The sequence below is a fragment of the Eptatretus burgeri genome, chromosome 14 (assembly GCF_056783735.1).
Source record: "Eptatretus burgeri isolate ZD-2024b chromosome 14, Ebu_testis_v1, whole genome shotgun sequence".
Lineage (NCBI taxonomy): Eukaryota > Metazoa > Chordata > Myxini > Myxiniformes > Myxinidae > Eptatretus > Eptatretus burgeri.
The window spans coordinates 11,578,561-11,604,390 of record NC_140974.1 but is presented as its reverse complement, the minus strand read 5'-3'; the positions used below and the strand labels follow the sequence as shown (position 1 = coordinate 11,604,390).

At 43.4% G+C, this 25,830-nt stretch overlaps 1 protein-coding gene across 5 annotated transcripts in view; it reads left to right on the top strand.

Moving 5' to 3' along the window:
- Positions 1–25,552, top strand: part of MATN2 (matrilin 2) — a 46,373-nt gene extending 20,821 nt beyond the window's left edge. For 4 of the 5 annotated variants that reach the window (XM_085853706.1, XM_085853702.1, XM_085853703.1 and 1 more), the window contains 14 exons: positions 150–324; positions 486–614; positions 1,465–1,587; positions 1,814–1,951; positions 3,911–4,039; positions 4,178–4,300; positions 10,200–10,328; positions 10,467–10,589; positions 13,765–13,887; positions 16,714–16,836; positions 19,485–19,898; positions 21,726–21,878; positions 22,470–22,589; positions 25,101–25,539. In XM_085853706.1, coding sequence (XP_085709832.1) covers positions 150–324; positions 486–614; positions 1,465–1,587; positions 1,814–1,951; positions 3,911–4,039; positions 4,178–4,300; positions 10,200–10,328; positions 10,467–10,589; positions 13,765–13,887; positions 16,714–16,836; positions 19,485–19,898; positions 21,726–21,878; positions 22,470–22,589; positions 25,101–25,153 — 2,055 coding nt within the window. In that variant the 3' untranslated portion in view covers positions 25,154–25,539. Of the gene's footprint in view, positions 1–149; positions 325–485; positions 615–1,464; positions 1,588–1,813; positions 1,952–3,910; positions 4,040–4,177; positions 4,301–10,199; positions 10,329–10,466; positions 10,590–13,492; positions 13,627–13,764; positions 13,888–16,713; positions 16,837–19,484; positions 19,899–21,725; positions 21,879–22,469; positions 22,590–25,100 lie in introns of all 5 variants that reach the window. The other variant, XM_085853707.1, reaches the window with a different exon arrangement.
- Positions 25,553–25,830: the final 278 nt, after the last annotated feature.

The window sequence follows — 25,830 nt, the reverse complement described above, 5'->3', positions numbered from 1 at the left end:
ATGGCAGAGGTTAACAAAGACCATTCAGGATGTTGTGGTTCATTGCTAGAAAATGTAATTCTATAAAACATTCATGTGATCCAAAGAATGCTGATTGTCATCAGCAGATTGTTTTTCTTTTTCTCCATGCTATGTACATGCGGAGTTAGGTAGCGGAACGTGCCCGACGGGCCGGCTTGGAGCTCCATGCAGTCGGCGTGGGTCATGCTCAACCTCCGGCACTGCGACGCATCGCCAGCCACCCGACCGAGGAGCACATCCATTACGTGGAGAACTACGGCCTCATCGAGAGGATCAGCGCCAAATTTAGAGACAGGCTCTGCGGTATGACAACATTTGAATGCCTTGGAATGGTAGTTCCTCCTTGAGAGAACCTCTCTCCATATGAAGGCGCATAACCAGAATGGAGGCCATTTTTGTGTAGTTCACAAATTGGTGATTGTGTTATCTCGTGATGTACATCCATTCCTTTTTCTGCCACCCAGGTGAAGATGCATGTCTTGTAGTGGAGCATGGCTGTGAGCATCGCTGTGTGTCTGCTGGCAAGTCGTATGTATGCGAGTGTGAGCAAGGCTACACCTTGGCTCCTGATGGCCGTAGATGCCTCATCATCGGTGGGTATACACATTGGATACACCCTTAATTGTATTACCTCTGCTCTTCAGATGATGTTTTCTGGCAAAAGGATGTAAGAGATATCGTATCGAACCACTCAGATGACCTGTAGGGGTGAGGGCACTCGACTGGCATCACAGAGGTTGTGGGTTCAAATCTGACTGAAGGCAGCAGTATAACGTTCTGCACTCAGCACTAGTTGGATGGTAGGATAGCTTAGAGGTATCCAAACTCGCCTCTGAGCTGTCGCTCCTGGGTTTGAATCCACACCCATCTCTAAACGTCATCCTGGTGTTTCATACGCAGGGCGAGACGTTACTGTGGACGTCCTCCCTCTGATGGACGTTAAGCCGGATGCCCCGTCGACTTGGATTAGTTAGTGGACGTTAAAGATCCCACAGTGTCCTTAATGAACAGTCGGTGAGATATCACCAACACCCTGAACAAATTACAAATTTCTGCTGGAAACTGCTTTGTTGAACGTCAGGCCGAGCGAGCCAGTTCATGAGAGGCCAAATACTCTTCCGGGCTGATTCCCCGTGGTGGGGATATGGCCGGTAAAGAGAGACAGAATTCTACATTGGTCTCAGGAGAATTATCCTGTCATTCTTGGATCGTTGGTTGAGAAACCATCTCGCTCACGATTTACCTTCAAGAAGGGGGGATCATCTACCTGTCTTACCCAGTCCATTCATGATGCTGTTCTGCACATGAGGACATTGTCAACCACAGTGGCAACTTGGGATGGGCAGTAAAATGTCGGTGATGTATAAAAAAAGCAGTGCTGTCCACATCCTCCAAAACTGAATTTTAAAAATATTATTTTTTTAATGACCTTTCCTTTTTCAGATCCCTGTGAATCTGGAAAGCACGACTGTGAACAGCTTTGCGTTTCGACCAATGATTCGTTCATCTGCCGCTGCAAGTCCACGTTCATCCTCAACCCGGATGGACGCACCTGTCGCTCGGCAGGTGTAAAATAGAATCTTTATCAGAAAACAGTGCTATCCTCCAGAGAGAACATTTTATTTGGACCTTAGGTTGATGATTTTTTTTTTTGGTTTTGTGGGAATGTGCTGCCTACTTGGTGCTCTTTGGCAGACAAAAGCCATTTACAGGTCATGTATCGGGGTTAGGTGGGTGTACTGCCATAAAATCCATCATCTTTTCTGACTGATATAAACCTGTGCTCTCACAGTGATGTCAATTTCAGACCCTTGTGCATCTGGCGACCATGCTTGTGAACATATATGCGTGACAACAGACGATTCCTACACCTGCCGGTGTCGACCTGGATTTGTTCTCAAACCAGATGGACGCACCTGTGACATTTCAGGTGCCCCAATCTTGCTGATGACACTTTTACGTCGATTTTTCTGTCCACTGTTTTGTCTGTTATGTTTTTTTTTCAGAGTCCGTGGAAATCTTAATCTATCTATAATTCCAGCAATGTGTGTGTGTGTCTGTGTGTCTGCGACCGCCGTTTCTCGACAACCGCTGGTCCGATCTGATTGAAACTTGCCAGGAATATTGCCGGGGACCCGCGGATGTGCCTTTTCAAGGTTTGATATTAATCGGACGAGCGGTTACCAAGTTACGGCCATTTTATTGCTTTTTGTCAGTGTTGGAAAGGTGAATATATCGCAGCTGAAGTGTCGTTCCACCTTATCATGCCATTTGTTCCCAAAGATATCTCAGAATAATGATAACAGCATATTAATAATAATAGCACAATAATTGGCAGTAATAAAAAGAATAACGTGATACAATGACCAATGTCTGTCAACCAATAACGACCTATATATTATCTGTCAACCAATGACAGGACACGGTGCAATGACGTCACAATTAATGTTTATTTATTCATTTATTTTTTGCACGCTTGACGTCACAATTCTTCTTCTTCGTTTGGTATGACGTCACAATCGACGCTGGGGACCTGAGTATGTGCATTTTCAAGGTTTGATATCGTTCTTCATCCGTTTCAGCTGTTTCCCAAGTGTTTCCCAAGGTTTGAAAGCTGTTTTTTTTCCCAAGGTTTGAATTAATTGTTCAAATTATTAATGAATCCCAAGGTTTGAATTCTCCCAAGGGAAACAGCTGTTTCCCAAGGGTTTCCCAAGGGTTTGAAAGCTGTTTTTTTCCCAAGGTTTGAATTAATTGTTGTGCTTGGTAGACATTTGTGAATACATTTACAGAGAGAGGGTTGAGAGGGGGGAGGGTGAGAGAGAGAGAGGGGCGTCACAATGCGAGAGAGGAGGTGTGAGAGTGGGGGCGAGAGAGGAGGGGCGAGAGAGAGGGGGAGAGAGGAGGGGTGAGAGAGAGAGAGAGAGAGGGGGGAGAGAGGAGGGGTGAGAGAGAGTGGGAGGAGAGAGGAGGGGCGAGACGAGGGGGGGGGAGAGAGGGGGGCGTCACAATTCTTCTTCTTCTTCGTTTGATATGTCAATTGACGCTGGGGAGCTGAGTATGTTTCCCAAGTTATGGCCATTTCTGATACGGTTGGTCCGATCTAATTGAAACAATTCCCAAATCCAATCGTCATTTACGAGAGCGAAGGAATGAAGCTGTACATACTGGCACGCACCTACGGGCCCGCACTCGTAACTTTAACGAGGTGAATGTCGGTGGTCGAGAAACTGATTGGTTCAGTCGTAAGGTGTATTCAGGCATTCAGGTTACTTTGGACTCACTCTGAGGTTCTGAGAGCTGAGATGTGCTTCCTGTCTGGCAACATGGATTGGTAGTATGGATTATATCCATGCAAAGACGTCATAAACATTTGGTCTGACATAACTCACGATCTGAGAGTGGTGACCCTCTATGTGAGGGCACTGTCTGCGGCAGTTAGACGACAATAGTAGTCACGTGATCCACTTCCACACCAACTCCTGACACCAACCGGGTTTACCACTGACCCACGTTTAACAATACAATGTGAGCGTCAACACCTTGATTTGGATCTAAATTCTGTGGAATGAATATCATTCGGTAAATCCAGAATATCTGTGTGAACACTGCATGAAACTTTCAGCCTGAGTTGACATTATGACGTTGCATGCAATGTTCCAATACAAATATCCAGAAGCAAAGGTAACTCTTGTGCAAGTCAGTTCTTTTGTTTATTACCGTTTCCTGTTTATTGTCTAGTGAATAGAATAATCCAGAATAAGACTACTTTTTTTGGTGGAAAATTGCTTTTTTTTTGGCCATGATTTCGAAGATTGTGATGCAAATCATATGGTCTGGCTACAATCTTTGAAAATATCCAAATAGAATTCTCCACCTTGTTGTACAGAGACGAACGTGTGCCTTGTGCTGGAGCACGGCTGTGAGCATCACTGTGTTAGTACCGGTGATTCGTACGTGTGTACATGTGAATCCGGTTACACTCTATCTCCCGACGGCAGGAGTTGTCGACTCACCGGTGAGTATGTTCTTCTGGTGTAGTTGTTTATCATTATTCAAAACGTCAGGAACCAAGTACAAACAGACATTCACAAACAACAATTTGCCTTCCTGTCAATGTTCTCAGCTGAGCCTTGTGTGACCTTTTCTATCACAGACGTGTGTTTGCTCGGAGGACACGGTTGTGAACACCTTTGTCTCAGCATTCCGGGATCGTTTCGCTGCGTCTGCCATGAAAATTACATCCTTAATGATGACGGCAAAACATGTCAACTCTCAGGTTTGGTGACGTTTCACTTTCCTACTTCGTCATTACATTTCATTTTGAACTCCCTTATTTATTTTGTTGCCAAAAAGGCATCACCTGGCTACAACTTTGCAGAACATGAGAATCTTTTCAGGTTTCAATACTTGGAGGTGGGGGAGGGACAAAATTAGAAGCTTTTATTGCATTGGAAGCTCTTGGATTTATACACAATTGTGCTCACGAGCAAGTTTCCCTTGCCTGCACGGACAACTTGCTCGTCTATCCGCGGTCAGGATTGAGGTGGCATAAGTGCAAATGGTGTCTTCTGTCATCGAGTTGGCTAGCTGGGAGCAACAAATCGCACTTATTTCCACATCTGATGCAATTTAAATGCTCTGATGGTGGTGTGATGCTCCATTTGAAAGTGTTTGTTCGATATGTGTAGCTTTTTGATGCCTTGGGTCTGTAATAAAAACTGTATTGGTGCCAAACAGTCAAAGCCAGTGACCAGTTGCAAATTAATAGTAGGATTCGTCATTCATTGTTTCAAAGTTCATGTCCAAAGTCCGATATAGTTATCGAGGTTAACATCCGAACAGCCCACCCTCTTCCATAGCACATAGTGAAGTTAAGCATCTGCAAGAATGTGTTAACATCTGAAATAACCATCTATTTTTGAGATGCTAAGTTCAGGCTGATTTATTTCACAACTCCTCTTTTATTTTTTGTTTTTTTTTACATGATCTAAGACTCGTAGTGGAGATGTGCGTGTGCGTGCACACGCACGCACACACACACACGCACATAAAAGACACACAATACTGTTGGAGGACGCAAAGACAACTACTGAGTTTTTGGAAAGTTCCATCGCTTACCATGGTACTCTGGGTACCATCAATGTCACAACAATGGAGCCGCTTTTCTCATCTCACTCAGCGGGGAACTTCCGAAGGCAGAATTTCCTCCTCCCCATGGAAACCTTTTGATTGCTCGATGTCAAGCAATGAATCAGCTCGTACCATTTCTGAAATCTTTGGTGTGATTCAGCCCTGGTTTGAACCACCATCCTCCCACATACTACAGAGCGGACACTTCAACCATCACACCAATGATTCTGGTTAAATCATCCTCTGACCATGTGATACACATTATTTATTTGTCATTTTTTTCGTTGTTAAAGGCCCTGTCACACCTTGACGATTTAGCCAGCGTATGCCGACGTATGAAAAATTTGTCTAAAACGCTGGCACACGTCAAATACGTATGGGTAAGTTTTGTATATGTTAAGAGCACGCTGGCATACGTCTTAGTACGCTGGCATACGTCGTAGTACGCCGAGCTGTTAGACAAATTTTCCATGCTTGAAATTTTTTGACGTATGCCAGCGTATGACTCACACGTTCCACATAACGCTGGCCATAAGTTGTAGGCACGTTACGCGATCGTTGACACACGTTGACACACGTTACTTGTAAGTTACTCATAAGTCGAAACACGTCGAGGTAATGGTTAGCATCAGTGTTCCAGACTCCCTGGTTTTTTTTTTCTTTTTTTTTTCGGTATGACTGTGATGTTGACACTTCAATTTCTAGTACGGTTATAATATAATATAATTAATAGGCTGCCGCTCAATGATTGAAATCATAACTGCACTCGAAATTGAAGTGTCAACATCACCGTCATACGGAAAAAAAAAGAAAAAAAAAACCAGGGAGTCTGGAACACTGACGCTAACCATTACCTCGACGTGTTTCGACTTATGAGTAACTTACAAGTAACGTGTGTCAACGATCGCGTAACGTGCCTCCAACTTATGGCCAGCATATGCGGAACGTGTGTCATTCGCCGAGTACGTCGAAAAATTTTCAACATGCTGAAAATTTGTCGACGTACTCGGCGTACTACGACGTATGCCAGCGTGCTATTAACATATACAAAACTTACCCATAACGTATTCGACGTGTGCCAGCGTATTCGGCAAATTTTTCATACGTCGGCATACGCTGGCTAAAACGTCAAGGTGTGACAGCGGCTTGACACTTCGATGTCTAGTGCGGTTATGATTTGAATTGTCGAGCTGCAGCCTATTAATAGCCTACGCCACGTGATCGTCGGCGATACGTTGACGCGCGCTATGCATAAGTTAGACTATCGTTGGGCATAGGTTGTGAACACTGACAACACGCTCAGCATTCGTTGATATTAGTTATCTATATGTTATCGAAACGTTCTGTGTACGTTACTAATACGTTATGCATACGTCCAACTCGTTATGAATACGTCCAAAACTGGAAAAAAAACATCAATAGTTCAGCGTACGCCAGCGTTTTACATACATTTTGATACCTTGCCATACGCTGGCTAAAACCTCAAGGTGTGACAGGGCCCGCACACTAGTTGTGTTTGGAAAGGTTATTAGCCCCCATTGGACTTGGTCTGAAATGGCGGCTTGTGGATTTGGTCTCAATTTTCGTGTCCGTGTGTGCATGCGCGTGTCCGCAACCATATTTCGGACATGCATAGACTGATTTTATTCGTACTTGTCACAACGACAACACGCTTACATAACAGCATCATTTTTTTCGAGATCAGATCCAAAATGGCCGACTGGCGGCCATTTTAGTTGTAAAAATTCCGGTGTCGAACACGTCCTCAACCATCTCTCGGACATGCATTTATCGATGTCGGTTAAACTTGGCACACTGATAAAGAATGATGGTTTACATGTGTCCGTGTGTTTTTTTTTTTCGCGAACAGATACAGGACGGCCGACTGGTGGCCATTTTGTTATTTAAACGTGTATCCACCCATTTTCCCGATATGCATGGTCCGATTTTGTTTGAACTTGTCAAAGGCACAGTACATAGTGGCATACACTTGCATAACTTTATTTTGTGATCTGATTAAACATGGCCAACTGGTAGACTGGCGGCCATTTTATTTGCAAAATATAAAAACCTGATGTTGAACACGTCCTCAACCATTTGTTGGACAAGCATTTACAGATGTTGTTCAAACTTGGCAATTAGATAATCAATGATGGCTTACATATAGGATGTCATTGTTTTTTTGATATCAGATTCAAGATGGCCGACTGGTGGCCATTTGGTTACTTCAATGTGTCCGCAACCATTTCTCAGACATGCATGGTCCGATTTTGTTCAAACTTGGCACAAGCACACTCCATGATAGCATTAATGTGTTCCCCACTTTATTTTGTGATCTGATCAAAGATGGCCGATTAGACTGGCAGCCATTTTAGTTGTGCATAAATATTGGGTAGCCCTTCAACTCCGAACAGCAAAAATACTAAAACAATGGGGGGGGGGGGGCTATGACATTTTATGTCTTATTTACTTGTTTTTCTTGTGAAGACATCATGCTGGCGAAATTGAAGTGTTCAAATCCAGGACATGTTGGTCCAAGTTGAATTGAGGAATTTGTCACGTTATTACTGTGCAGTTAAATGCACTGAAGCAAAGTTAGTGATTATTATATTGTTGTGGTTCTGCAAAACCGCATGCTTCGAAGGCAATGGCACCCAACATACAGTGATCCATAGGCAGTTATTTCATTAGTATTCGTGTAGTTAGTCTTCCTCTCATGTCCAGTGGGTTAAGGGACGAAGTGCGTTGCGTGGGCCTCGTAGTTAGGTCTAATAAATATCTCTGATTCATACTCCAACCCCTACTCAAACCCTTTCCTTTTAGCCATAGTACACGACAAGCATGAAAGCACACACCATTCAATAAACAATTGTTAATAAGCACACCGCGATGCCTCCCGTGGCTCAGATCATCCCCATCCCCGCTGCACACGAAACAACACGCACACAGGAATTAGCGCGCCATTATTTCATTCAAATCTGCATGCCAATTTCCAACCGGCACCTCGCCTTACTCTGCACATCGCTCATCAAATCTCACCACTTTGACCACAAACGTCTCCCGCACGCGGGAAAAAAATATTCCCACACCCCTTCGTACCTCTGCATCGCTACAATTCGCCACTCTATTTTGAGGAGCACCGCGCGGCTTCAGATTGTCCTTGGCACCACGCGATGCTTGACTACGCAACACACTAATAGCTCCACCGCATCTCACCGGGAACGTCCCGAGTGAGCATCCGAAATTGATACAGCCCTCATCCAGTCGTCAGACCATGGCAAGACTGGGGGCAATGAGGAGGGGTCGCGGGAAGGGCGATCCGGGAGTTTGGTTCGGGTCCCGGGTATGCATTTTGGCTCATGATTGAGCCTGTGGGTGGCGGAGAAAGTCCGTTGCCATCCGACTTTCAGACTGCACTCAGTGCACGTTCAGGGCCGGGGTACCCGCTCAGGTAGCATGCCCCATGTTAAGTCAGGAGCTCCGAACCATGCCGAAGCTGGTAGGTATTTGAGCCAGTTTTCAGTCCTGGAGCCTGACAGGGCGTGACTAGGGCCGCTGTGGCCCAATAGAGGAGCAGGATTTGGGCCACAGTGCGTCGCTTTCTGGTCCATCCCCACCCTTTGCTTGAGGCTCATAAAAGGGGTAGCGTGGAGCCGTTAGAGCCTCTTCTTCAGAACATTATTTGTGTGTGATTGCCGTCCAGAATGCACTTCTTCTTCTTCTTCTTCTTCTTCGAGCCTGATCTGAGGCGACTGCCGTCCTTCGAGACCTCCTGCCATGCTGTCGACATCCCACCACCCCCACACAGCCAAACGGAGCAGTACGGAGCGCACGTTGCGATGAGCCCCGGCGAATAAATATGCAGGAGATGATGCGCCATATCACGAGGTGGGAACGTTCAGGTGCAGCGTTCCATGGAGGTACACTCTACACATACAGACCTTTACCCAGCTAGGTTAGGGATCTTTCTCCTCACACATCTATTCTCCTCTCTCTCTATCTACCCCTATATCCCGTCTTCTGTGGAGGCTCAAAGAAGACCATTACTGACTCGCCATCCCATTTTCCTCTGGCACGACACCACACCCCTCACATTGCCAACATAGTACCTCCTCACTCCCACACCACAGACACCAGTATCCTTCCAACTACCCCTCCGTAAGCATCCTGGGCCACGTTGGTCAGCCGACCATGCCATGTATTTGGAGGGCGCCCAACCTCACCTTTCTCTTTCTCTCTTGGCTCTCTAACTTTACGTGTGTGTGTGTGTGTGTGTGTGTGTGTGTGATGGTGCCGGTGCCTGTCCTAGATTAAGTATCATTGGAGAAGATAATCAGGATAACTCTGCTCTGTGTCTCTTTTGTAAGTTGCCTTTTGTCGCACCCCACTTATTCCTTGCTGTCCCTGCTGTACATAAAAATAATCCCCATCCAATGAGCCACATACCTTTCCTCACTTGATTGTAAATAAATGCTTTGTATAGAAATGTTCCCACCTCGTTTTCGTGTTTTCTTCCATTGGTCCAGCATGGCCCGCACCCTAGTTTAGCCAGGATGTTATTCCCCAACGATCTTTTTCCAGGCCGGTACGCACTTGGCAATTCCGCTCGGCTACATATGATCTGGTAAGGTGATCCCGTTTGAGCAAGCGCGTACCAAGGGCGTGATCTCTGGTAATTAGATCACGTGACCATTAGGTAAACGGTATTAATTTGATGGAGGACCCGAAATCACGTGATCGAGATATTGGCGTTCGCTGTCGATTTGCTACCCGCCGCGTCACAAAGTTAATTGTGTGCAACGGCCTGCGATTCCGGAGATTCTGGTGCAAACACAAGGTAGTTCAACTCTCGTGGTCTTCGCCCCTGACCCCGGGTCCGCAACATTATTGATGTATATATTTTCATTACCATGTCCTGTTTATCTGGGAGGAAATGGAAAGTTCTAGAAAAGACCGTGTGGAAAATTCTATTTTCCGACGGTTTCCAAGATGGCCACAGACTTTGTGACCATCTCATGCAAATTCTCCACCTTGTTGTTGTATAGAGACGAACGTGTGCCTTGTGCTGGAGCACGGCTGTGAGCATCACTGTGTTAGTACCGGTGATTCGTACGTGTGTACGTGTGAATCCGGTTACGCTCTATCTCCCGATGGCAGGACTTGTCTCCCCACCGGTGAGTATGTTCTTCTGGTGTAGTTGTTTAGCATTATTCAAAACGTCAGGAAACAAGTACAAACAGACATTCACAAACAACAATTTGCCTTCCTGTCAATGTTCTCAGCTGAGCCTTTTGTGACCTTTTTTATGACAGACGTGTGTTTGCTCGGAGGACATGGTTGTGAACACCTTTGTCTCAGCATTCCGGGATCCTTTCGCTGTGTCTGCCATGAAAATTACATCCTTAATGATGACGGCAAAACGTGCCAACTCTCAGGTTTGGTGACATCTCACTTTCCTACTTCGTCATTACATTTCATTTTGAACTCCTTTATTTATTTTGTTGCCAAAAAGGCATCAATCACCTGGCTACAACTTTGCAGAGCATGAGAATCTTTTCAGGTTTTAAAACTTGGGGGGCTGGAGGGACAACATGATAAGCTTTTATTGTATTGGAAGCTCTTGGATTTATACACAATTGGACTCATTCATCATTCATTGTTTCAAAGTTCATGTCCAAAGTCCGATGTCGTTATCGAGGTTAGCATCTGAACAGCCCACCCTCTTCCACAGCACATAGTGAAGTTAAGCATCTATAAGAATGTGCGAACATCTGAAATAACCAAGTCTAAAGCTTATCTCAGTATATGGTGAAACATTTTGAGTTGCATGGTACCTTGTTCATAAATTCAAGCAGATTTTATTCCATAACTCCTCTTTTTTTCGTTTTTTTCATGATCTAAGATTTGTTGTGGATGCACGCACGCACGCACACACGCACACACACACACGCACACGCACACACACACACACACACACACACACACACACACACACACACACACACACACACACGACTGTTGGAGGACGCAAAGACAACTACTGAGCTCTTGGAAAGTTCCGTCACTTACCATGGTACTCTGGGTACCAGCGATGTCACAACAATGGAGTCGCTTTTCTCAACTCAATCAGCGGGGAAATTCCCAAGACAGAATTTCCTCCTCCCCATGGATGCCAACCTATGCGGATTGTCCATGTAATGTTTTTAACCTTTTGAATGCTGGGTGTCAAGCAATGAAGCAGTCCAAAGTCTTTGGTGTGACTCGGCCATGGTTTGAACCACCAACCTCCCACCGACAGAGCAGACACATCAACCATTACACCACAGATTTTGGTTAAATCATCCTCTGATCATGTGATACATTATTTATTTGTCATTTATTTTCGTTGTTCACACTAGTTGTGTTTGGAAGGGTTATTAGCCCATGTTGGACTTCGTCCAAAATGGGAGCTTATGGATTTGGTCTCGATTTTCGTGTCCATGTGTGCATGCGTGCGTCCGCAACCATATTCCCGACATATATGGACAGATTTTATTCATTCTTGGCACAAAGACAAGTCATGATGGCTTACATAAGAACGTCTTTTTTTTTTTTTAGATCAGACCTAACATGGCAGACTGGCAACCATTTTAGTTGCAAAAAAACGAATGTCGAACACGTCCTCAACCATTTCTCGGAGAAGCATTTACTGATGTTTTTCAAGCTTGGCACACAGATTATAATCAATGATGGCTTCCATATACACGTCCTTTTTTTCGAGATCAGATTCAAGATGGCCGACTGGTGGCCATTTGATGACTTCAATGTGTCCCCAACCATTTCTCTGACAAAAATGGTCCGATTTTGTTCAAACTTGGCAGATGCTCAGCACATGATGGCATACACATGCCCTTCACTCTATTTTGCGATCTGATCAAAGATGGTCGACTGGTAGAATGGCAGCCATTTTAGTTGTGCATCAATATGAGCAAGCCCTTTAACTCCACACAGCAAAATTACGAAAACAATGGGTGCGATGACATTTCATGTCTTTTTCACTTGTTTTTCTTGTGAAGACATCGTGCTGGTGAAATTGAAGTGTCTAAATCAAGGATATTCAGGCCCAAGTTGAATTGAGGAATTTGCCACATTATAAATGTGCAGTTAAACGCACTGAAGCAAAGTTAGTGATTATAATATTGGTTCACGAGTCAGTAAGTGACCACTGTATTCGTTATGGGTGTGTGTCTGTCTCTCTGTCCCGAGCATAGCTCCGTGGGTTTTGATCCGATCTTGATAAAATTTTGGTGGGAGGTTTATATCATGATCTAGTTGTGTTTTCCTGAGAATGGGCGTGATGCGCCCATTATGGGCAGAGCCACGCCCCCAAAAACATGTGTTTTTAGGGGGTAGCCGATTTCAAGTTACATCTTCTCCGAGGGGGTTTGTCGAATGTGGCAGGGGTTTTGGTATTTGGTTAGCCCAATGGCACCTGCATAGCCCCACGGAGCTCGATTTTTCATTTTCGTCCCAAGGTCAAGGTCACCAGGTCACGAACTTAAAAAATTGCGAATTTTGACATAAAAATCATACTACCGCCCAAACTTTGAGAGCTCGGATGACAATATTTTTATGCATAATCTTAAGGTCATTCCCCACCTAAAGTCTTGAAACCACTTTGCTCTATCTCGAACACCTTGCCCGTGGCAACCCCTTCAACTTTGTTTTTACGCTGATTTCATGAAAGAATGAATAATCCGAGGAGTGCGAAATGCCATATAGCCTATATGACGTTATATTGTTCCTGGAATGTTCCAGAGGAAGTTTTGCACCAAAGGTCATAATCCTTGACCTTTGACCTTTAAAGTTCACAAGGGTCAAATTTTCAAAGTTGTGGGAATCGAACCGGGTTTTCAACCTTCTTCGACGAACTAACTCCAATAAGCTATAGCACGTATCCTGTTTCCTTATTTTAATGTCCACAACATTGTTTTGTGACCTTTAAATGTTATGTAAAGGTCAAATTTTTAAGTTGTTGAACGAAACCGGGTTTTCGACATTTTGCGGATAATAACCTGTCACTCGTACCACATCATGTTGATCATTTTTAATACTTGGTCAAAAATTATCACGTTGTCTCATCCTTGACTTCTGAAACAATCTACATCATCAAACACTGCTCGTGAACTATTTCCGCCTCCAGACTTGTCAATATATATTTTCATTACCATTTCCTGTTTATCTGGGAGGAAATGGAAAGTTCCAGAAAAGGCCGTGTGGAAAATTCAATTTTCGGAATGTTTCTGAGATGGCAACAGACTTTGTGACCATCTCATGCGAATTCTCCACCTTGTTGTTGTTCGGAAACGAACGTGTGCCTTGTGCTGAAGCACGGTTGTGAGCATCACTGTGTTGGTACGGATGATTCGTACGTGTGTACGTGTGAATCCGGTTACGCTCTATCTCCCGACGGCAGGAGTTGTCTCCCCACCGGTGATTATGTTCTTCTGGTGTAATTGTTTATCATTATTCAAAACGTCAGTAACCAAGTACAAACAGACATTCACAAACAACAATTTGCCTTCCTGTCAATGTTCTCAGCTGAGCCTTGTGTGACCTTTTCTATTACAGACGTGTGTTTGCTCGGAGGACATGGTTGTGAACACCTTTGTCTCAGCATTCCGGGATCGTTTCGCTGTGTTTGCCATGAAAATTACATCCTTAATGATGACGGCAAAACGTGTCAACTCGCAGGTTTGGTGACGTCTCACTTTCCTACTTTGTCCCTTGTAATTACATTTCTTGTTTTTAACTTCCTTCTTTACTTAGCAAGAAGGCATCATCCTTGGTATAGCTGGAAATTTTCAGAACATGAGGATATTGTTACGGATCCGGGGATCGAGTTTCGCAATGAGGGGAAGCGCTCAAGTTCCTCTCGATTACCCGGTCCTGAGGCCACCGGGCCTGGATAACTCCCCACGCCAGCGGGTTGCTGAGCAACTACAAGTGCCGCTCGGTATTGCCAATCTGACAGGGTTACACTGCTTTGCGTGATATCTTACGTGTGGACGGCTACACCAAGGGTGGTCTCATGCCCTCGATGCATACTCTAACTCATTGGATCAGGCGCAGCCGAACGGTGCTACGAGTATGCACCAGCTAATCAGAGCAAATTACATGGAGCAGAACTTCCTGCCTCAACTGCGTGCAGACTTTGCTGGACCAATGGGGAAAAGATGCTACGAGCTGGGTACATTTGGATAGCCGAATAATGAGGTGTAAGGAAGTCTGTAAGTATAACAGCTAATGGTCTAATAACTGTAATCGGTCTGGCGCTTGGCTCGCTCTCCTACCCAGCGCTCTGCTCCACCTGCTCCGTTCCCTGAGCTCCATCTGCCTGTTCAGCTCCACCTTCCACCCCATCCTGCTGACCAAGGTAAAAGTGTCTGTCTTTGCCTCCCCCTCGCAGGGTATTTTATAGTTGTTTCGTGAGGGAGGAGTCTAAAGACAGATCAGGATGGGTGGTAGGTGATTCCAAGCATCCCCATTGGTGGACAGATGCTTCCCCTGGTTTTAGCCCTGCACATGCGTGGACTCGGTACTGGAAATGGCCTCATTCGTTCCTGCAACTCGCCACACGAAGGAGCTCCGAGGTTAACGTGGGGAAAAGGTATCTGGTGACATTCTGGCCATAAACTTGTGCTGGACACCAAATGGTGGCTCTAATTGAGCAGAGCGCTAGGGCTATCCATGTGATGTGAACAGATTCTAGTGCACACTTGCACTACAAACTATATGCCAGAACATCCAAAGCACAAGCATCTGCAGTGGTACATTGCATCCATTGTTCCCAGATAGGCATCCGTGGTGGTGACTGTGGTTGCGGCATTCATAGTGGTGGTGTGGTGGTGAGTTATGTAGTGGTGGTTGAGGGGTCATAGCGGTGAGCTACAGCGAGGTGGTTGGGGTATCGTAGCAGTTGTGGCAGTTAGTGGCGAAGGTAAGCGAGTTTGGACTGATGCAGGAATTTTTATAAAAGCGTTGTAGAGGTTGTAGAAATGTTGTAGCATTGTGGTCCGAGTCTGGAGAAGGTCTGAGGCGAGTGTCTGTTTGGTAATGGTGCGACATTTGAAAGTGGAATGGCGCATGTATGCAAATGAGCTACCTGTTGCTGTGGCCTGTATGCTTGCGTGATAGAGAAATTCATGTGTGAAGTAAAATATAATAAGTAAAGGATAAAGAGTAAATAATGCGAAATAAGACCTGCCTAAAAGCCCTTGCAATGCATTTTGTCCCTTAAACCCAGTAGACATGAGGAAAGGGATACCTAAAACGAATACGAATGAAATAACTATCTCAGGACCGCTATATGTTGTGTGTCATAGTCTCGGGGGAGCGTCAGCTTCGCAGAACTGCAAAAATATTTTCAGGTTTTGATACTTGAGTGGTGGGGTGGGAGGGGGAGGATAATGAACTATTATTATATTAAAACATTCGTCATTCATTGTTTCAAAGTTCGTATTGAAAGTCCATTCTAGTTAGCCAGGTAAGCATCGAGACAGCCGACTCTCTTCCAAAGCACATTGTAAGCATCTATAAGAGGGCATTAGCATATGGAATGACCAATTCCAAAACTTATGCCGATGCATTGTGCAGCATTTTGAAATACATGGTCGCTTTGTTCATAAATTTGGGCTCATTCAAATTCATGGATGTTCCACAAATCCTCTGATCATCGAATGCACATTATCTCTTTCCGCCATACTGTAGTTGTTACCTCCGCCACTGAATGTGGATGGAGGTTATGTTTTCACTCCTGTCTGTCTGTCTGTATGTCTGTCTGAGAACAGGATATCTGAAAAAGTTGTGGACGAACTTGGTGGGAGGTTGAGCGTGTGAAACAGCAGAAATTATTAGATTTTGGTGAAGATCCGGAACTGGATAGTAGAATTTTTAAAAGTGATTCTTCACCATTGAGAGATAGGGCCAAAAACGTTATATATATATATATATATATATATATATATATATATATATATATATATATATATATATATATATATATATATATATATATATATATCACAATGTCTCAAAAGGTAATGGACGGATTCTGCCCAAACTTGGGGGGACAGGTTGGGTGGTAGGACAAGGACGAATTGATTCGATTTTGGTGAAGATCCGAATCTGGATACAAGAACTGAAAAATTTTTTAAAAGTGATTCTTCACCATTGAGAGATGGGGCCAAAAAGGATATATAGCACGATAATTCAAAAAGTTGTTGGTGAGTTACGACAAAACGAAGTGGATGAGTTGGTTCAGTGACATGAACAAGCCGATTCGATTTTGGTTCAGGTCCAAATCTAGATCCGGCCAATCAGTGGGATCCAAAACGTACACTGTTCAGCTTGGTGGAGGTGGGCGCTCTACAGATTGTCGTTCTAGGTTCTGATGTTCTCGTTGGATTGTATGGGGAATCGTTTGTTGTGAATGTTATCACCATCATTTTTTTTTTCTCGCATGAGAATCTGGAATATTTATTAATTTAACATTGAAGTACTTTGTACATGTGTGCACAGATGCATGTTCCCTGAATGTTCACGACTGTGAACACGAGTGCATATCAACAGGGAACACTTTTCGCTGCCAATGCAACGTGGGCTTCTCGCTCAACACCGATGGGAAAACCTGCCGTCCTGAAGGTTCGTGCACAGACTGTCTTTTAAAATCTTCACGTGCAAGATCAGAACTGATCCTCAGTTCAAGAACCAGTCTGAGCTAGAACTAAGCGTCTTGTTGGCCCATCCATCCATACAGGGCACAACTTCTTTTTTTTTTTTTTTAACCATTTGAGCTTTTGTCATCAACGTTTCAACAAATCCCTATAATGAGAATATGTAGAAGACAAATGAATAATTTAGTCAAAATGTTAAAGGGCAAAGTCAGTGAGGAGAAATAAGCCCGAGTAGCCCGTCCGATGCTGCGCAGTGTGACACGGACGGGTTTTAAACTTTCCTGGAACGTAGTTCCCGGGAGCTTATGGGATGGCGCATCGTCCGTCCGTCAGTCTGTCCACAAGAACTTGCAAGTTCTTCTCTGATACTACACAGGCGGTTTTGATGAAACTTTACCGCAACGTTCATCACCGTGTATGTACCAAAGTTTGTTCATGACATTAACAAAATTGGGCCATAAGGTGGTCTACGGAGGTTGCCCCCCAAAATATGTATTTGCTTTCTTCTCAGAAACCACACACACAATTTCGATGAAACTTGACCACAACCTTCATCACCCGTGAAGTACCAAGGTTTGTTCATGACATTAAAAAACAAAAATCCATAGGTATTTCCTTTGTTCTCCATTATATATTTTGTGGGTCATCCATGCCTACCAGTGGTTCCCTGGTTATCTTAGCAAGCTGCTACCAGGTGAGCACCCAGGGGTATTGCTCCCATGTTTTGGTCACTTCTGTGTTTATTTATTTATTTTACCATTTGTTCTGTGTTTATTTATTTTACCATTTGAGCTTCAGTGTGTCCGTCTCGGGCACTCGGCCATAACCTCTTCACCGTTTAAGCTCTCAGCATCAAATTTTCAACAAACCTTTACTTAGAGAATATGGAGAACACTAATAAGAATAATAATAATAAAAATAACTTATTTTCGTTGTATAATTCAAGTACAAAGCAGATGCAGACAGGCTTTGCGTTTTGAGATGCTTTCTAGTTTCCCTTTGCATTCCAGAACTCAAGAACCAGAATCTTTACATTTTTATGTCTTTTTAGCTCCGCCATCGAAAGTGGACGGAGGTGATGTTTTCTCCCCTCGCTGTCTGTCTGTTTGTTTGTTTTTGCATACAATGTTGAGGTTCGTATGAGAGCTAACACACAGAACATACAACAAGGTGAGCAGGAGATAAGAGGGGTGGGAGAGGGAAGGACACAACAGTGGGGAACAGAGACATGAGGAGAGAGAGAGAGAGGGATGAGGACATCCCGACATCTGCTCAAACGTTAAACTGGACATCCCGCCTGCTGACAATCAGTTTGTGGGCATTAACGATCACACGGTGTCCTTTGCAAGGTGCTAGGCGAGCCATCGCTGGAACGCTGAACAAATTCCAGCTCTAAGGGGGCACTGCATCAGTGGCACAGGCGTACCACCAGCAAACGATGCTACCCACAGCAATCTGCTGCATAAGAAATAAGAAGAGAAGTAGTGCTCACCTTTTTGTACACTAGCTAGAAACAGAAGCATCTGCTAAAACTGTAAAGTAAATGGGGAACTCACTTGGAAAGTGCCAGTTAATGAGTTATAGTTTTGTTCGGTGAATAGCCAACATGGTGAAGGTTCATAAAACCTCTGAATAATAAGTACATACAATGATATTGCAAATTAGAATGGCACTCAGTGGAGCGCATACCTCCGCCACGCTGAACAATTTACGTTTTGTATCCCACTAATATGCCTCGTGTTGGCTTAATGGTTAAGGTGGTGGGCTTGGGATCCTCGGGTCCTGAATTCAAATCCCCCTCAGCTGTTGAATTAATACCAGGTGTTATAAATTCTCTGCCTGCCTGTCATTAATTAATACCTAATACCAACTCTGCTTGTCATCCTGAGGTCGGCAAAATGAGTACCAGCATGCTGGTATACTGTGTCGGAGTGGCGACCCGTCCAGGATTGTGCCCAATCGCCAAGGAGACTGCTTAGGCAGCACCAACGCTCTGCACAGAGTATGGTCCCAATGGATGTATGGATGGTTGGATCCCACTGATAGGCCGGATCAGCATCCAGATTGCAAACAAAATCTAAACAGCTTGTTATCGTGAACTACCCAACTTATCCACAAAGTTTCGTCCGAATCTGTCCACAACGTTTTGAAATATTATGCTATGTATTGTTTTTGGCCCTATCTCTCAATCATGGTGAAGGATCACTTTATGAATTGTCATATCCAGATCCGGATCTTCAGCAAAATCAAATCAATTCATCCCCGTCACAAACCCAACCTGTCCACCATGTTTCGTCCAAATTCGTCAATAACTTTTTTAGGTATCCTGCTCACAGACTAAGAGACAGACAAACAAAAGGGGTGAATACATAACTTAATTCCACCGATAATTAAACATGCTGATGGTGTGGCGTTGTTGTGGCGTTTACAATACGACACAGACTCGACATCGCTTTGGTGTATTTTGTCTGCTTCGAGCTTCGCTTGGGTTTTGAGACGAGTTATGACTTGTTATTCTGGAAATCAAGTTGGAAGTCACAGCCAAACATTATTATCATCTTCATGCAGAAAAATTGGTTAATTGGCATCCTCTTCTCTTCTCGCCTTGCCTGACAGGTTGCCAAACACCTCTAGTTGACATTGTCTTTGTGCTTGATAGCTCCAAGAGTGTGACTCCAGAGGGCTTTGAGGCCATGAAACGCTTCGTCATTAACATGGTTGGCTCTCTGGATGTGGGGCCTGGTCGCTCTCGCGTAGGTCTACTTCAGTACACAAGGCGCGTGCACCCCCAGTTCGAACTTGGCCAGTACGCGACAGCATCAGAGGTGAGCGAGGCAGTACGAGGCCTCCAGTACTACAGCGGTGGCACAGCTACCGGCCTCGCCCTGCGTCACTTGACGCTCAAAAGCTTTGGTGAGACGGCAGACGAGAAACCGAAGGATCGAGACGTGAGCCGCGTGGCCATAGTAATCACTGATGGACGGGCGCAAGACAACGCTGAAATCTGGGCAGAACGTGCACGACTTGCCGGTACATATTGTTTACAATCCTATAAAAGGTTGTTTGATTTATCTTGCTATTTGTTATAAAAAGTTGAGAGAAATGTACAGTTGTTTTAAGTATTTTTGTCTGTGATCTTAGATAAGCTTTTCTGCTTTTGCCATTCAAATGCAGCAGGTCTTTCTCGCCAAGGCTTCCTGCTGAGGTGCAAATTAGATAATTTTTGGCTTCTAATGAGAAGATCAGGACCATTGCATTTGGCCGACTTATTTTCTGAGCCAAAATTCCCTCACCTGTTTATTTGGCTCCATTGACCTGAAAAGCTCGGCTCTATCGGAAAACACACCAGAAAAGGTAGAAATAAAAGACGTGAGGGCTGAAAGCCGGTCTTGCACTTGCACCTTCAGCCTGGTGCTCCAAGTCGATCTCATGTTGCAGCGTCTCCTACTGGACACCTCGTTCAGACCTAAACTTTCAATTGTGAGACATCTCCCTGCCATAAGTATGTCCTTTCGACTTCGGGCCACTGTTTTAATCCTGCGTTTGTTCGTCCAAGCCCTTATACAGGCACGGCTTAGGACCAGCCACCGTGAGCACTCTCACTGAGGCTCCGACGACTCGTGTACCTGATCTTCATGAGAGGGACTGTGAATGAATATGATAACCGTAACCTGCTTCTGTGAATGGACATGTTCATTGTCTTGCTTTGTGCTAATAATGACTCGCTCGGCTGGAGGAACATATCTGAAATGAGCCCTTGGCTCTGGTCCATTTGCGTGTTGTCTTCTGCGTTGTCTTTCAATAAGGTAGTTGATTGTCTTTGTATAGGGACCGTATCATGGATTAAAAGTAAGGGTGTTGAACGCGTTTTGTTCTTGATAACAGATGTTGAAACAAATTACGAGGTTCTGTAAGTTCTGTCGGAGTGTTAAACTTGATTATCTGGTTTGTGTAATGTTGAAGGTTTTATGACTATGTACATTTCACTGATTATTGTCAACTGCTGGCGTTGGTGCTGATTTGTACACTCTTATAAGAATGTACTCAGGGAGTCCTGGCAGTCAAGACTCAGGAAATTCTCACTGAACTAAGTTTTGTGAGAGTATCTGAGGGACATTTGGGTTAAAGAGGTTTTTATTCGTATTTTCTAATTTTAAAAATTATTTTGCTGGCTTAACTCCAAAAGTGGAGCTTCGTGTTTCTTCCCTCAAGAATAAAAACAAATACCTTCTCGTAGTACGACTTCTCCTGTAGCGAATGAAGGAGTAGTCTTGCTGGTGAAGACTCGTGTAGATCAATGTCAGCAGAAAGATAGAACAGTGGAACAGGATCTCTCAGACTCAGAGCGGACGCAGTCACCATTTTGCCACCGAGTGTGCTTACAAGAATACCTCCGTCAATCAACGTTCTGTGGACTCCAACCACTATCCTATGGGGGCCTAAGTGAAAAGCAGGATCTACTTGGTCAGCCTGCTCAAACTGGAAGAACTTGTGCTTTTTTTTTTTTCTTCTGCCGTGCAATTGTCGCGGCTGCCTCTCCATATCTGCTTACGTGGAACACAGACAGGATTGTGTACGGCAGTCGCCTTCTTTTGGTTAGAATCCGTGCCACAATAGTCGGTGTGGTCGTGCTTTCTGGGGCCCCAACCAGTGAGGAGTCTCATAAGAGATGCATCTTTTATATTCTATCAATCATGTGATTCGTTATAAATCCATGGCATTGCTGCATATTCAAGCTACTCGATTAATGTGCGCGAGAATGAAGATAAACCTGTAAAATTCTGTATCTTAACTTGATTGTACAAAATGAAGGACAACCTTTTATGTCATTGCTATATCTCCGTGCGTCCAATGCAGGGATTCGGATTTTCGCCGTCGGTGTTGGGAAGGCTGTGGAGTCCGAGCTCAAGGCCATTGCCAATGACCCCGATGAGGAACACTCTTTCTACGGCGCAGACTTCTCCACCATGCAGCAGATTGCAGACAAACTTAAACACAGGATTTGTATTGGTATACAGCACTATCTGTATTCGATTTCATTAAGTAGTTTGATCAATTTAATTTAATGTAACTGATTACTGGGCTGACAGGATAGATCAGAATGTAGCATACTTGCTTTTGAACTGCCTAGTCTTGGGTTTGATTCTGAACCGAATTGTCATCATGTGGCATTGCAGGTAGGGCCAACGTTGCATCAATGAGTGCATCGTCCCACAGATGGACGCCAAACTGGCTGTCCCATCTACGGTGCTTTTCAAAAAAGAATAAGCCACTGTGCTCCTGTACCCTGGCCAAATTCAAAATTCTTGTTGCAAGGGGAGTGCAACGTCAATCATGCCTCATGAGCGATTCAATGAGTCGGCTGAATTGATCATTGAATCGTGGTCCAATATACATTTGCAAGAAGAAGTTTCTCAGAATCCTTCAAATCCCACGCATTTGCTTGATACTTGAGCACTGCGGTAGCCACGTTTATCAGAAGGGCATTTGGTTTTGTTTTTAAAAAAAAAATTCTCTTTATGAGAAGAATTGCTCACCCAAAGTATCATGTGAAATTTGGAAAATATCTGGTTATAGAGCAAGTTTTTCTTTACCCACCAGAAGAAGAGCATAAAAAGAAGAGGAAAGAGAAGGTGCTTGACGTGAACCCTTGTCAATGCAATGCTACAGTCAAGTTTCAGCAGCAAGTGTTGTCTCTTGTCCAAGCCATGGACACGAAGCATATCCTTCCGCACCATTGGTTATAGATATGATTTTTTTGAGGTTCATTTTATCTACAAGGTCGGTCAATTGTCGTTATTTTTGAAAGGTTTCTTTTGTTAATTTGAGTCATCATGTTAAACCTTGAAAGAGCAATTGCATGCATGTAGGACAACCGGCTGTCTCTATAGGTCAAAAGATATTCAAGGAACTTTGTGTTTGAGAAAGGAAAACCAGACTGAGCATTTAACAATGAAACTCTGCTGGAGTGTATAGATTACAATAGATCAGAGAATGAAAGATATATATTATAGGAAATCTGCATGTAGACCGATTACAATCGGCTCTCCCATCCCATGAGAAATGAAAGAGGCTAATAATTATCTCTGCTTAACCTTGATAAACGTGGCCCGAGTACGTCAGAAAGCTTATCTATATGAGATTCCCGGTTTTGTTGGACTGCACATGAGAAAGGTTGTCAGAAACAAACTCATCTTCACCGCATCATCAAACAATCTCTAGACATGTTTGGAAGGACAGAATGAAAGTTTGAAATGGGTCAAAGATCATTGGTGAAGCATTACAAAATAACTTGCATACCCATGAACCTTGCAATTGTTTGTGTACCCCGCCCACACTGAGGGCTTCTTCCTATATCCAACTAGAGGGCTGCGATCAGAGATCGCTGATAGTTCCCTGTATAGCCAACTCGTAATATAAGCCAATTGGTAGCACTTTAAATTCTGTTTCATATTGAAAACAAACGGATTTTTTTAGATCCTCGTGGAGGATCTCTAAGTCTTACTCACGTTGTTGTTCTTGTGGACTTTTTTGTTTCACAGCCTACAGTTTTCATCGAAACTTCCTGAAACTTGGCGTATATATGTAAAAATACCCCGCGCAGACAGTAACAACTTCTGATTTTGAAAATTCCTCGGAGAAAAAAAAGTTATGACGTCAAAATATCTCCGCTAACGGAAATCGCCTAAAAAATTATCTCAGAAACTAGGCAAGCTTTTTGAATTCTGTTTGTGGGAATCGAACAGGGCATTAGCAGAGATGATGCACATATGATGCATCACTATGATGTCATATCAATTTTTATGACGTCATTCCTATTTTTTGACATTTTTTGTTTCACCACCCAGAGTTTTCATCGGATCTTCGTGAAACTTGCCGTGTATATGCAGAAAGCCCACGCGCAAGCAGTAACCATCTCCGATTTTGGAAATTGTTCCTAGAAAAAAAGTTGACGTCATAATATCGCCGCTAATGGAAATCGCCTATACCATTATCTCCGAAACTAGGCAAGCTGTTTGAATTTTGTTTGTGGGAATCAAGCCAGGCATTAGCACAGATAATTTATCGCAAACCTGAGACATCACAATGACGTCATATTCGTTTTTATGACGTCATCATTAAGAGGACGAGGATCTTAGCTCATTCGAGCTTGTTTTTTTTTCCAAAAAGCGAGACACCACAGACACCAAGAATAAGCATGTGTCCCTCCAGGAACCATAGTAATTTAAAAAAATTAAATTAAGGAAATATTAAATCATGGAAAAATCTTATAATAATAAATGTGTGTGTGTCTCCTCCACAACTCCAAAACCATGAAACCTTGTGCCCCAAAACTTTGCATACATACTAAGGGAATTCAAGGGAGTGCATGAATGAAAACAAGGTGTTCAGGTAAATTTAAACACCTCTTTTGAAGATAATTAATGGCCTTATTTAATTATATCCTTTATCAGGCGCATCCTCGGACACCCCACTCTCGATGGTCATCATGAAAAAACAAAAACAGGCTTATCCTTGGTCAGCTTGCTGTCACCTCGCTGGGATCTTAATCCACCACTTTGTTTCGGCCCACTCAAAAAGCCTTGGCGATTTTCCATGATGCCCTATAATGGACTAATTAAAGTATATAAACAAAATATGATTTTGAATTTGAGGATCAAATCTCGTGGAGTAAAAAAGTGTCAAAATCTGGAGTGAAACATGAAAATGTTAAGAAATTAACGATTCTTATAACTTAGCATATTTACTGGACATATTTACTGTAAGCAAGGAAGGCTGTGATCCCTCGTTCTCCATATTTACAAATTGTCAAAGCATTAAACGTAACTTTTTATACTGTTTGGAGAATTATATTAAGTGAAGAAAAGATTAAGGAATGTGCCTAAAGTGTATCTTCAATTGAGGGCAACAAAAATGATGATGGTAAAGTGCTCATCATTGAAATCCTGATATTCACTGTGTACATCACTAATCGCTTGCCAAGCTATTAAATAATAGAAAATTGAAAATAAAAAGAAATTGAAAAACAAAAGAATTATATAATCGAAATTTTTTTAAAGTAGTAATTGAAAATTGGGGGAAATAAATAAATAACTAACTAAATAATGGAAAAATTATTCCTCAAAATGCAGAACACCACGAACACAAACACTAAACACTTAATGTCTCCCTCCGGGAAGTTAATAACACCTGTTCATATCAGTAATTGTACTTGTCCTTGACCCGTGTCACTCCAAGCTGTGTCCAAGCAGCTGAACAAACTGGAGCCGCAAAGAGTGAAGTGAGCATTGAAGAGTGCACGTGTCATTACTCGAAGATCAATGGAGTTTGTAATCCCTAAAACTCCACTCGTTACATCACGTATAACATGCCGGACAATCCCCCTGTTTGTCTCCACTGTTATCGTCGTGGGAAAGTTTATCAACATCACGGCCTGTAAGACTTGGAGACCTTGTGGAGATGTTTTTAAACCTGAATCTTTCATGGAAGTTAAAACAATTTTTATTATTATTATTATTATTATAATGGGGCTTTTATAGTGCCACACACAAATGTTTGAAATGATTGTTTATACGAACGCATTGTTAGTTTTGAATGCACATTAAAGGATGATCAGTGGAATTTATATATTTTTTAATATCGTTGAGAAAAGCAATGCAATTTCTTTTTTATTAACAACCTTCTACCATTAATGCTGTACAATACAGTACAATTTGCCTGGTGTTGGCTTAATGGTTCGGGTGGTGGGCTTGGGATTTGAGAATCCTGAGTTCAAATCCCACTCGGCTGTTGAATTAATACCAGGTGGGGTTGACTCTGCCTGTTCATCCTTCCGTGGTCAGCAAAATGAGTAGTAGCTTGTTGGTATCCTGTGTTGGAGTGGTGACCCGTCCCACAATATGATATTGTGCCCAATAGCCAAGGAGACTGCTCAGGCAGTACCAATGCTCTGTACAGGGTA